The sequence below is a fragment of the Periplaneta americana genome, chromosome 3, assembly GCF_040183065.1.
Source record: "Periplaneta americana isolate PAMFEO1 chromosome 3, P.americana_PAMFEO1_priV1, whole genome shotgun sequence".
NCBI classification, from domain to species: domain Eukaryota; kingdom Metazoa; phylum Arthropoda; class Insecta; order Blattodea; family Blattidae; genus Periplaneta; species Periplaneta americana.
This window is the reverse complement of record NC_091119.1, coordinates 33,484,401-33,498,892: the sequence shown is the minus strand read 5'-3', so window position 1 is coordinate 33,498,892 and position 14,492 is coordinate 33,484,401. Positions and strand designations below refer to the sequence as shown.

General features: G+C 36.9%; 1 protein-coding gene across 5 annotated transcripts in view; it reads left to right on the top strand.

The window, feature by feature from the left end:
* Window positions 1-14,492, top strand: part of hyd (E3 ubiquitin-protein ligase hyd) — a 157,300-nt gene that overhangs the window by 81,434 nt on the left and 61,374 nt on the right. For 4 of the 5 annotated variants that reach the window (XM_069820262.1, XM_069820260.1, XM_069820259.1 and 1 more), the window contains exons 27-29: window positions 1,981-2,268; window positions 8,052-8,193; window positions 11,675-11,766. In XM_069820262.1, coding sequence (XP_069676363.1) covers window positions 1,981-2,268; window positions 8,052-8,193; window positions 11,675-11,766 — 522 coding nt within the window. The remainder of the gene's footprint in view (window positions 1-1,980; window positions 2,269-8,051; window positions 8,194-11,674; window positions 11,767-14,492) is intronic. The other variant, XM_069820261.1, reaches the window with a different exon arrangement.

Here is a 14,492-nt window from a genome sequence, read left to right as displayed (position 1 = left end):
ATATGTGATTGAAGGTCACTTCACAATGCTAATACCAAATTGGGTCCGGGTACAGGAGGCAATGGGTAATGGAAATTGAAAGATGCGTAAATAGAAATCTTACAGTACATTACTCACAGTTAACACCCTTCAAAATAATCCCCCAAGGCTTCCACACATCTTTGCCAACGATGATGCAGATGTTGAATACCATCGGCTGTGTGTGATTTGTCTGTGTACCACTCTTGTCAAAACGCTGTTAAGATGTCTTCCCTGTTTGCAAACGGCTTCCCATGCAGCAGCTTCTTCAATTGCAAAATGAGATCTGGCGAGTAGGGAGGATGTTCCAAGATCTCCCACTCCCACCTCTGTTCTGCTTTACTTACATCAATTTTGGAGCATAGTCTCTAGCATACTAAGTTTTATATGTGCTGTCAACTAGAGTCGACAGCAATTCGGAAGGTGGTAGTCTGCTAGCGTTTGCGTCGAGAGAGACAGATAGAGCAAGGCAGCGTACAATATTGCCACATCGTACTTCACATGCACGTGCAATACAAATAGTGCAGGAGAGAATTTAAATTATCAAAAGACAGTAATGACCTTAGCCGTTGATTACTGTAATCATGATACCAAACAAACCCTCTTTCCTTCACTAGCAATATTCTTTCCATGGTTCTCAATCCCACACCACATGCTTCTGCAGTCGTTTCTTGTGCATTGGCAATGTTGCAGCCAGCATCAAGATGGCCGCAAGCATTCTGCTCACTGTTTTTAAAATAATTATATACCTTAAACACTATTTCCCATGCCTGCCTGTGCAATACTTGTCTTTTTATACTCTTTCCTTCCATTTATTTATCTTATACACACACAGTAAATGTTAGTTTTACTTATTTAATGCATTGAAACACTCGCACGTGAACAAACAAACTCTGGAAGTACTTGTTATAGACTGATTCCGATTGGTTCTACTGTACAAGCTTGTGACATCACATACCAGAAATGCTACGGCGCATATAGCAGCTGACCGCCTTCCAAAATGCCGTCTAGTCTAGCCACCAATGCACAGAGATGCAATCTGTCGGTGGCATCCCATACAATGCACAACAGGTTTTCAAATGTATATACTGAACTAACCACAGTTTCGGTTATTCGGAAGATATAACAGTTACCGTGACTTGTGAAATGTCCCTCATTCTTATATTGTTCCTCTGAAACAAGACAAGTGTGCATTTCTCAGATACCCATTAGATCTCCTTTTTGTGTCTGATGTTTCCTCTGTTCTTATGTTGATCATTGGATCATTCTTTATAGTCTTAAGGTTACTATCTGAAGTTTAGGTTCATACTCGACAAAGGAAATGTTTTTAAGGGTCATAGCATGCTTCTTTGGGAAGAGAAATAAAACTTGGAATTTGTGGTACCAGTACACAAATCTTTGCCCTGGTTTAGAGAATACCAAACAACAAAATCATTAGCCAGCGTTTTTGCCTCATCAGTTTTCCTGCTTTATGGACAGATATCTCTGTTTTGATTGAGACTGCAGATACATCTACAAAATAGTATTTTGGAAGACTAGAGAGGCCTCTGGCAGAAAGAGCAGGAAACAGAAAATATGAGGGTGAACACAGTTTTATATCATTGGCTTACAAGCAAAACATATGTAGTAAAAGATATTAGCTCTGAGAAAAAGGCATTTTGAAAGCTGTTGACAATACTATATCCCCAAAATATTATTTTTAGTAAGTCGTTCTCTTTATATGTATTTAATTTTCCATTTTTAAGTTTATACACATACATCGTGTACATTATATATGCCATTTTTTCATAAGTACTGTAATATTTTTTACTTCATGTGTTTTGCTTGTAAACTGATATGTTGGAATGTATTTGGGACAGGATAGGAGACGGATCCTCGAAATAAATTCAATTCAAGACTGTTGACTATGTGGTGAATTATTTAGACGTTGGGAAGATGAACATTTGAAATGCATTTTGTCAGGTCTAGCTGCAGAAGATGGTGATGGTGAAGGCAGTGAGCAGGAAGATAACGCAGATCGAAGTGGTGGTGTGGGAGTGGGCAATGGTGAAGCCATGGAAGGAGAAGTCGGGGACCTGGTGGGAGGAGTTGGTGGACCCGGAGATGATGCCCAAGGTGATGGAGAATCTGATAACGAGCTGGATCTGCTGGCAGAAACGGAGTCAGACTCTGATGACAATCACAGCAACCAGGATGCAGCTTCAGCCCAGCGAAGTGTGCAGACTGGTGCAACTGCAGGATCAGATACAGGTAAGAAAAGACAGTTCAGATATATTTCAGGTGTAGAATACATGCAAGTTTATTTCTTAAAATGGCGAAGGTTTCTAAACTGGATACCATGCAGTAATACTCTATTTACTCGAATTTCATACCCACTTTAATGTTAAGAGCCAATAATACAAATTTTATTTCACCTTATGTTGGAGTTTGCTATTATTGTCCAAGGACAACTTTTCTTATGCAAATCAAGATTTCAGGCATAACTCCCTGTAAAGTTGATTTGAATAATTTCGAGGGAAAAATTGTTCCGGAGCCGGGTATCGAACCCGGGACCTTTGGTTTAACGTACCAACGCTCTACCACTGAGCTACCCGGGAACTATAACCGACACCGATCCAATTTCTCCCTCTATATCCACAGACCTCAAAGTGGGCTGACAACCGTCAAGCAACCAACTTCGAGTGCACACTAACTCTGTGTGACTTAAATTGTGGTTTTCTGTTAACGAATAGTGACGTGTATTATGCAAATCAAGATTTCAGGCATAACTCCCTGTAAAGTTGATTTGAATAATTTCGAGGGAAAAATTATTCGATATATTTTTTCATTGTGCAGGAGTACATCCAAGTTCGATACCCGGCCCCGGAACAATTTTTCCCTCGAAATTATTCAAATCAACTTTACAGGGAGTTATGCCTGAAATCTTGATTTGCATAATGCACGTCACTCTTCGTTAACAGAAAACCACAATTTAAGTCACACGGAGTTAGTGTGCACTCGAAGTTGGTTGCTTGACGGTTGTCAGCCCACTTTGAGGTCTGTGGATATAGAGGGAAAAATTGGATTGGTGTCGGTTAGAGTTCCCGGGTAGCTCAGTGGTAGAGCGTTGGTACGTTAAACCAAAGGTCCCAGGTTCGATACCCGGCTCCGGAACAATTTTTCCCTCGAAATTATTCAACTTTTCTTATATCTGAATCCCAAATAGTTCAATCCTTTAAATATTTTCCTCTAATTATTGCCCAATGACACAGTTGTGTACAATTTATTCTGGGTTATAAGAAAACAAATATTAAAATAAGTTATAGATAACGAACCTTTGAATTTGGTGTGCCAATTACAGAACAGAACATTGCTTAAGCAATATTTAACAGACTGTTAGTCGTCACTCCATTAGCCACTTGGTATTCCAAGTGAGCCAACATCTCGTACATAACTTCCACAAGAGATGTCACTATTATAAATCTCCATTTAAGGGTATACGTACGTGAACAACCACAATTATTATCAGAAAATGCAGGCTCTAAATTTCTAAAATTTTACAAGGAAATGAACTCAAAATTGGACAAAAATTACAAGGTACCACAACAAGACTTATTAGAACTTAAATATCTGATAAAAGTATCAAAGAGGTTACTAATAATGTTTTTAAGAATTCACTTTTTACTTTAAATTAAATTTTCAAAAATTTAAAAGTTTTCACACATATTATTTTATAACTCCACAACCATTAGAGATAGAATTCTGAAATTTTGTACACTGATTTAACATGAATTTATGCAAAAGGTAGACTATAATAATGCCAATTTCTTTGAAAATAGAAAAATTAGCTTACAAAACATTATGTAGATTTTAATATATTTTATATAGGACAAATAAATTAATTGCATTAAAATAAACAGCTCTACACGTCTTAGAGCAGTCTACTTTTCAGAAATAAGTGTTTATTACATGCAGGAAAAATATTAAAAATGTCGGAGAGACCATAACAATGTTATGGTTACCAAATGATGTAACTGCATAATTTTTTTTGTTGTTTTTTTTTTCTTTCATACCCTGATAAAACTGGTTTAAAAATATTATTAGTAACCTTTTTTTTTATACTTTTATCAGATGTTTAAGTTCTTATAAGTTTTGTTGTGGTATTTTGTAATTTTTGTCCAATTGTGAGATCATTTTCTTATAAAATTTTAGAAATTTATAGCCTACATTTTCTGATATTTGTGGTCGTTTACGTACATATACCCTTTGCAAAATTTCCATGAATTTAATCGTTGTTAGCCTAGTTTGACATAATGAATCTTTGTCATGCATTTCTGTCAGATTGGATTTGTAACAAAATTGAGGTTATGTGAAAATTTTACTATAACCCCTTCATCCAGTGATGACCAACTATCTTCAATATACAAAACAAAATACTCTACCATTTTATAAAAATGCACAAGTAAATTTTTCGTTAATATGCAATTTTCGTGTTTATGTATCAGATGACACCGACATATTAAGTAACTTTCAGATCCAGCAATCCAAGCTTTATTTTTTACTTACAGCTTGCTTATTTACTGCTTACTAACCAAGTATTAACTTCTTTGAGAACCAGAATCAGGTCTATAAGTTAAGCTCTTGAGCAGACCATTGACGGAAGTAGACACAATTTATTCAGCATTATAAGCAAAAGTGAGCATGCATTTGAAATTCCTGTGACTTTGTTGAGAAAGATTTGTTTAAAAATAAACATACCATTTTACTCACAAGAGAATAGTGTTTGTCATGATACTTGTTTTCAGTTGTTCCATTTTGATTGCTTTAGCAACGTTTATTTCGAAATGTAACAATACGAAGCTTTCAGGCTATTTTTGTGAGAGTTACGGGAGTCACACATGTTGACACTTTTTATTTAAACATTTGGCCTCCACAGTCACCATGGCTGTGAGAGTATCTAGTTAAATTAAAAACTGTTTTCCTTTTAATGTGAAAAAATGAAGCAATCAGTTGTTGTCAAAAATTTACAACATTTTACGAAATTTTCTTCTCAATACAATGTAGAACCTGTTAGTAATAGAAGTATAAAATGGCGGTAGTACAGTATTTTAATTTTATATTACATGCTTTTAAATAAATAAACCCCATTATTTTGTGAATGACAGATTTATTTCGACCTCATTTTTTTTAAATATTTCAGTGATTGAAAGATCCTGAATAACAAATAAAATTCTTGTCTTAAATACCATATATACGTGAATACTCCGTGCATATTTTTTTTTCCGGAATTTAGCAAAGAAAAACTGGAGTGCGCACATTATTTGAAATAAGGTTGGTACTGCTTCACCTCAAACACTGGATTCCATTATACTATAGCATTGTCCGGCCTTGCACCTCGGTCTGTGTGGCGTAGAGTTGGACAACATGATTCTTTTCCAGAAGCCGATTCCAATGACTCAATCATACATTACGAATTGATTCTAACAATATGTTCACAATTCTTCTCAGTCTGTAATTTCAACTATTCTTTTGAATCATCAACGAACAACTCACCCATTTGCAAACACGGGTAGAACAAAAACATTCTACATCTCTCGCATAGATGGCGTGAGAGATGAGACATTGGATGGTCTCTTTCTGATTGGCTGGAACCATTTTTCATGACCTCCATTAGTCTACAAAATTATCCAAGATAGTGTTTCCTAATTTGCTATTGTAGGAGAGTCCCGAATGCTTCTATGACAGCCTGTGAAGATTATGACGCGTTTCTTAAAACAAATTGATATTTTATTTATTTTTAAGTATCTACACCGATTTCAGATTTCTGATAATCCTACTTGTTTGTGGTGTAATAATCATAATGAAGATCTGGAACACATTCTTTTATACTGTCCATCCATAAACCACAAAAGAAGTAAATTAAAATCATCAGTACCGGTTGCAGAAGACACAGCCCTGCAGTATATATTGACTACACCCCAATTCTGGCTACTAGCAACAGGCATCTATAATGAACACCGATCAAAATAGCCCTCATTTCTCGTGAAAAACAACAACTGAATAGACTACAGTGGACTATAGTGGACTTTATGTTGTCAGCAAACAGCTGGATACATTAAGAAGATTGATTGATTTTTAAGTACATCATTATGTAGTATTTAGTTCTTGTAAATAAAACACAAATTACAGTCATTTTTTTTTTCTTTTTTCTAAAATTAGGGTGTGTGGATTATTCGATGGCGCAGAGTATTCACATATGTACGGTATTTTCCAAATTATCCGTAATATCTTTGTAACATTTAGTGACTTGATTCCTTACTCATTGTTTAGTCATCACATATAACATCCTCACTTCTTGGAAAATTAAATGCTGAGAAGGGTTGGAATTCTCGAGTAAATACAGTATTGTACTTTCTTATGTAGGTCTACACAAGCCCTCTCATCTGCTATCTTCCCCTACTTACCTCTCTCCATGGATATAGTAATTAGTTTTATGTATATTTTACTTCCTTCTAGAAGCATTTGCATGATTCCAGGTATTACTACCAATTACGAATTTCTTTCAATAATAGTCGCATGTAATGTGTTGTGTGTGTTATAATATACAGTAGTTTAATACTTGCTGTAATTATATGAACTGGTGTGTACAGAGGAATGGTGGAAGAGGAAATGGGGGTAACCTAAAGAAACTGCACTGACACACTCCTTGTGCACTGTTCATTTTCATTTTGCATTTACTAAAGCTAGGTCTTCGAACCCTGGTGTGAAAATCTGTAACCATACAATACTGTACAGATAATAGTGCTCCAAATTGTCACTACCATATTGCTTTTGAATTCGAGAGGAGTTGCATAAATAGTAACAACAGTGACCATTCCCGTGGTCATTGGTTTGTCTACATACAGTAATCCCTCCAAAATTATTGAACTGAGAAAGAATGATGTCCTCAAGTAAACTGTATGCAGAATTATTTCTACCTTTCATTGCGATTTAATACGTAGTGCACATTTCACATTTAATGTGATTGCGAAAATATACCATCTCTACCTATGTTAATTGAGTGAATACATATGGAGATCTGTCATCTTTTCTTTTCTTTCCTTTCCTTTCGTATTTAAAACCAAAACTAGACGTATTGTAGGACTGGTGTCAAAAAGTTTTATCTTTAGTATTTAGTTCCTGAGAGCACCATTAAATTTGGATACTTCAATGTAGGCAACATTATTTATTAATATCTAGTTACTCTTACACCTTATGTGGGGGGGGGGAGGGGAAGTATGTCACATCCTTTCCTAAAAATTTAATTATCAGGGAACCATTTGGATATTTATTCCTGTTGATTACGTATACAATTACAGTTAGAGTTGATACTGGGTGGGGTGTTTAGTACCTTAAAAGTCAGACTATTTCAGACGTCGGTTGAGTGTGCATTGAATCCAGGTTCATAATAATATATGAGATAGAAAGTTTGTTGTGTTATTGGGAAAAAATAAGACTGTTATCAATTTGTGTCACATATGATACATGTTCATTGTTAATGCTTGGCTGATTAGTTCACCCTACCTTGCTCATATCAGACTTTAAATAATTAAAAACATCATATGTTCCTTTCTATTGGTTCAAAATTTAAATAAGTAGCATATGTTTTACATATGAGTGAAAATAGAAAAAAGGAAATATTTTCTTTTTTGTTGTCATTTATACAGGAATATTAGTTACCTGTGAAGAGCATTTTTCTCTTAATTGAATATCCTAATTCACTATAAATTTTCACATTTGTGTTTGTTATGAAATCAATTTCTTTGAAGTTAAATTTAACGAATTGTTAATGTAACTAAAGAAGCAAGGAGTTTCTTCAAGCAAGCCATAGCATTATTTCTTAACATCTCATAAATGACCTGTCTAAATCTTTGAGAATATTTTGCAAATTGTGCAAGGCATATAAATTTATAGTTTTAACGATAAAGCTTGTAGAGTTTGTTGTGTTCGATATCCTGGATTCAGTTTGCCCTTGGCCTGTGGGCTGTGAATAGTCTGTTATGTGTGCGGTGTAGGCATTGCCTCACTGCTGCTGTTCCCAGAGGACGACTCGGCAGAGTCAAGTCAGCAGGAAGATGACGAGTCTGAAGCTGGAGAGACTGATGAGCAGGACACAGAGGAGTTCGCCCTCGCAGACGAGCAACTGGAGCGCAGAAGGTGAGGTTTCAATATAGTATGAAAGCTAGGTCTAATGATTTCTGCCTATAACTTTAATTAATCATTGCTGCTCGAAGTACTGTAAGTGACTACAACTCTAGTAGTTCTGGATACGATTCCCAGAGAGAAGTATGCAGATCTATCTCCTTACTATAGATATTTGATGAAAATCATGAGCAAAATAAGACGTGAAACTCATGAACATAGAGGTATTATTTCAGAGAGAGAGAACAAAAGTGAAGTATTAACTGCTTAAGAAATTACTGCTCTGTGTGGAGCTTTTTTGGCTACATGTAAATAATATTTTATGTAACATTACCTCAATTAATTTTTAATTTTCAAACAATGCGACATTTAACTTTTGTGGTCTGCGTAAATGAGCTAAGTAACAAGTTAATAGAGACATGCTGATGTCAGTTTTCAAAATATGATATGATGTACAGTATATGATATGATTTATTGTCCACAACTCACTTGGTCCTGTTGCACATATTAACATCCCTCAATGTATGGCCATGGATGAATATAATAATAGGATGCGAAACTTACTGAGTTTCCCATAACACATGCTAGAGGTGCTAATGTAGAAACTGATCTTGCTGCCATCTGTTGGACGGTGGAGAATATTACATCCAGCAGTGCACCAAGTAGAGAAAACAAAAAGTAATTACTCCATGCATTTAGCAGCGCACCTGGTGACGAAATTGTTAAACTATACAGAAAATATTCCCTCTCTCCCATCCTCATCGATATTCAGAACTAACCCAATTTAAAATAAAACATTTACATTTTTATTTCTCACCCCATCTTCCACTGAAAATTCTTACCTGAACCAACAGGAAGATAAAAGAGGCGATCTATTTTACACTACCCAATTAAAATACAACCAGAGACAGAAAATAAAGCAAAGGGTTAAATAATTGGGATTGTATTCTTTGGGTACTTAGTGTACAGCACAATGGAAAAATCTGCAAAAACTACTTAGATAGTTCAATTTATTATATTACTACTACTTTACAATACATTCAACAACACTATTTTTACAATGCCCATAAACATCACTGTTTAACATACACTGCTTACACACACACTTAGTATCACTTTATGTCCACACATTAGCAAGTTTCTGGCTGCCATCTTGTCTTCTCGAGCATCGTCTGTTCATCTTGAACGAATGGATAAATAGAGAACTCTGGGTAATCTACCCAACACGTAGTTCTAATGTTCACCACCCAAGATGTCAGGCGCTGATCATCTTATTTGAACCCCCTTCTGTCAGATGGTCTGACCACAGTTTCGCATCCTATTATATATTCATCCATGGTATGGCTCTTTCCTCCTGAACTATCTTATATATTCCTACTAGAAATAAGAATTTTTTATTATGAAATAAAATATCACTATAATTACGACAGATTTTAAAGCATAAAAATTATAATCTCTTCTTGCCTTGAAAATGCCACACAGCTCCAGTAACAGTAGACATATCGACAGAGTCTAGTGATGAGCTAGCACCATACTTTTCTCTTGCCATGCATTTAATGACTGTAACAATTAAAACATTTTTCAACATTGCACACACACACGATGTATTTTATTAAAGCCAAACTTGAATTCTGACATTGTGAGTTGTTCATGTACCACTCCCCTATCACTCACAAAATAATAACAGTATTTCTTGTTATGGTGTATCACAACTGTAAAAATGTCTTATGTGAAAACCTCTCCTTGTTAGATCAACGGCTCCATAGAGCTTACTATTGTTATTTAATTAATTCATTCATTCATAGTGTTCAGCCCAAGGGCAGGTCTTTCACTGTTAACACAGCGTTCTCCAATCTTTCCTATTTTCTGCATTCCTCTTTATCTCCACATATGATCCATATATCTTAATGCCATCTACCATCCGATTTCTTCTGCCTTAAACTCTCCTCTCATGTCCCGCGCCATGGTGTCGCAGTCTAAGGCATCCTGCCTAGGACTCACGTTATGGAATCCATGCTGGTTCGAGTCCTCGTGGGGGAAGAAATTTTCTCATGAAATTTCGGCCAGTGTATGGGACCGGTGCCTACCCAGCATCGTGATGCACTTGGGGAGCTACGATAGGTAGCGAAAATCCGGTTCAGCAAACCAGCTATAAAGGCTGGGGTGGTCATCATGCTAATCACACGATACCTCCATTCTGGTTGATCGTCCACCTCTGCTTCGGCATGTGAATGTGAGGCCAGGAGCTGGCTGGTCGGACTTGGCTCTTCAGGGCTGTAGCGCAATGGGTTTACTTACTCTCCTCTCGTTCACCATTCCTTCCAATGCATCCTTCAGTAGGCAATTTCTTCTCGGCCAGTGACCCAACTAATTCCTTTTCATTTTTCTGATCAGTTTCAGCATCATTCTTTCTTCACCCACTCTTTCCGACACAGCTTCATTTCTTATTCCATCTGTCCACTTCACAAGCTCCATTCTTCTCCATATCCATATTTCAAATGCTTCTAGTCATTTCTCTTTACTTCGTCATAGTGTCCATGTTCCTGCCCCATAAAATGCCACACTCCTCAAAGCACTTCACTAGTCTCTTCCTTAGTTATTTTTCTAGTGGTCCGCAGAAGATGCTCCTTTTTTATATCAAAAGCTTCCTTTGCCATTGCTATCCTCCTTTTGACTTCCTGGTAGTAGCTCATATTACTGCGTATAGTACATCCCAAGTGTTTGAAGCTGTTCACTTGCTCTACTGTCTCATTTAGAATTAGCAAGTTTACCTTCTTTGTTATTTAAATACTTTATTTTGAGTAAGTTATTTGTAGTAATTTAGGATATTGTGAACTTCAGAAGTGTTCGGACATAATGTAAGTTCGTAAAAGTATACTGGTTATCTGACTTAGACGCACTCAGAATGTTGTTGTTTTCTAATGCCAGGCGTTTGACAATGAAGTCATTTGACCTGCACTCAGAATGTAAATCTACTGTGAGTTGACTTGTCAATATAAAGTATATAATGTGCGTACGTGCATTGTTTTTGTTGTACCACCACCACCATCATTTAAAAGTTGTTAGTGAAACATAAATGAACATTATTTAAAATATTGAAGTGATTATTTATTGTGTATAGGTAATTAATGGTTTGAATGCTAGTGCAGCAGCTTTCGTTTAGAAGTTATTTGTAATTTAACATGACTTCGTAAGTTTCAAATTCGGTTAATACTTGCAAAACTGATAATATTTATAGAAGATACTTTACTTTGGTGTGGGTATGTTTTATAGTCTCTGAGATCCATGAGACTTTGTTAAAGATTTCAGTGCATTTTTTCATATTTCATTCAGCTGTAACTTGAAAAAAATAAAACGTAATTTTTTCCAGTTCACTTCTTCCCATTTTTCATGGGCATTTTTATTTATTTTCACAAGATTCCATATGGAACCTGCAATTCATTACTTTTTAGTGTGTTGAATGTTGTTCACCATAAGTTGAGTTGGGTGTTCACAGCTCAAATACTGGTCATGGACATCGCAGCAACCTAGCACCGCAGTCAATGCAGTGGGCAATTCGCAACCGTGAAACAGGGACCAGAGCTGGAGGTAGGAGGATTGTTTTCTCCAATCTAACCTACACATTGTCTGTTCACATCGATTTACAGTCGGACTTTGAAGTTTGGTTGCAATAGTTACTGTACCAATTTACATTAAGATCTCTTTTGTTAATAATGCTTTCATTGTGTCAGGTTTGACTGAGATTTTATGTCGCTAATCTCAATACAATTTAACCCTTTATTTCCCCCCTTGTAATTAAAATAGTTGTTCTGGCTTGTGTGTAAAAATATGTTCATTAGTTATATCATGTTACGTAATTCACATAGGAAAAGATTTTCTTGCATTATCATTTCATCATCCGTAACTTATAAAGGAGTTCAGTCCTTTAGATTGTGCTTATCTCCACGTTGATGACATTCATGAAAGAAATGCTACTTCATGTCTGAAATGAATCATGTGAACATCATACAGTGATTCAAATTAAATATATTTAATTTTTTGTTAGTATTAGATTGCTTTTTAATGTTGTATTCAGTGAAACCCATCAGTAAAGGAATATTACTAATGTATTTTCTCACAGAAAATTACTGGTATGTTGTTGTTTGTAGTTGTTTTCCAATGCCAGGCGTTTGACAATAAAGTCATTTGACCTCTTGCACTCCAATATTTTTCAAAGATATTATCATGGCCAGCCACTGAAGCACAGATTTTGAGGTGTTCCGAATCCATTTCTTGTGTGAAAATGGCAAGTCGTAGCCGATTTAAGTGAACACCATATTGTGACTTTTATTAGTAACAACAATGTAATTTATTCGTCACAACAATAATTCCTTTCCACAATTCACCTTAAACGCTCTCGTCAACAATTGGATCTTCACTCAACACAGTATTCGTTATAGCACTCCACCGACGACAATGACAATTTACTTGGACTATTACGCACAACAATGAACTGTTAATCTTAACTAATATTTACAAAGCACTATTTACAAATCAGAACTACCAGTTCTCAGTTCACAGTTCTTCTATCTTAGTCACTCGAGTTCACGGTATCTCGAACCACAGACCTTCAGAGACAGTTCACTGTACTCGAACTCGGGTCCCTCCAACTGCGGTCCACTGCACTCGAACTCAGGTCCCTCCAACTGCGGTCCACTGCACTCGAACTCAGGCCTTCGGATGCTGACGCAGATGCGGACGCACACTCGAGTCGAACTCCAGTACACAAGACTGGCTTGCTTGCTCTGGCTTTCTCACTGACTGGCTGACTAATCAACTGAAAACTGCTGTCATTCCTTCGCGTCCGTAATTTATAACCACAGCGACGTAGCCTCGAAGGTTCCACGCGTCTCTAGAGATGGCACTCTAGAAAAAGCCAGAGCCCTCTCCTCTCTACCAGCACCAGATGCGCGCGCACTCTCGCTCCACTCTCTTGCCGCGTTGGCCCTTTCCCCTCTTCGCCGCGCGCCATCCCAAAGTGCTCCGCGCGATCTTCTCTCTTGCGGGACGCTGGTCGTGAGTTCGAATCTCACGTTGCTGTCACAATATTTTAACGTTTTGGTGGCTACTTCATTCACACACAACCCCCAGAATGTCTGGAGGACCACACCTGCTGTTGGTCGACGGGTCCATTGGACCTAGCTGGGAGATCTTGTTGATCACCAGCTTTCCTTCCTTAAGCCACTGGAGGACGATTTTAGTGCCATAGCAGGTCAGCACTAGGAACAGAAAAGTAGGAAGGGTAGGAAGGAAAGTGAAATGAACCCCTAGGCCTCGAATGCTTTGTCGGGTCGAAGAAAGTAAGAGTTCAGTCAGAGGACTCGATAGGAAAGGAAAAGAGAGAATTAGGTATTGAATAGAGGAAAATTATACCAAATTCGGTCATTAATTCATCAAGCTGACCAGTGCTAATTGATGAGTAGCCCCTCCCTTTAGTTCAGCTTGTAAAATTATGCTTACTAACAGCTGCACCACGGGAAGGTAGGGATGGGACATTGGGTATTTGTCCAGGTTGGTTCCTTAAAGCCTTCAATGGGAAGGATTAATGGCTCTCCCCCCTGTATCCGACAGATACCCTTTTGCAGCCAAATTACTGGTATTAGTCAATATGAAATTGTAAAATTGTAAAATTTTATAGTTCGTATATTTCCATTGTTTATTTTTTTATTTATTTATTAGAAGTGTGTCCTATCATTGCATTTAAGGCATTTTGCTGCAAGTCATATGGTTTCGGGTTCAATTCCTGATGGGGTCATGGATCCTTTCGGTCGCATTATGGCTCTGGGATTCACTCAGCTCCTAACAGAAATGAATATTAAGGATACTTCTTTGAGGAGGAGGTGGCAGCACGTAGGATTGACATTTCTACTGCTGCTGAGTGTCAATTGTCTCGTGAAGTGAAAGCATAAACATCCTGCCTCTTGAGCACCTTTCATGGCCTCTGATGAGATAGTTTTGCATTAATTTATATGTGGAAATCTTTTATGCTTCTTCTCAAGAGGCAATTAGATTACTAATTTGTCATGGTCGTTACTAAAAGAGCTATTTGTAATAACTACCCTATTGGCAGTACATTTAGTAGAACTTCACAGTGTAGTAGAGATTCCATGATTAGCTTTCACCAATAAAGATGGGTTTCGCTGTAACAATAAATTGTTATTCTCTGTAAATGTTGGCTTATTGCTGTTCATTTATGTTCCTTAATTTTATTTATGCATTGCCTGAACTGCCATTAAAACAATGTCCTTCACTTGTCCATGCAGGAATAGGACAGC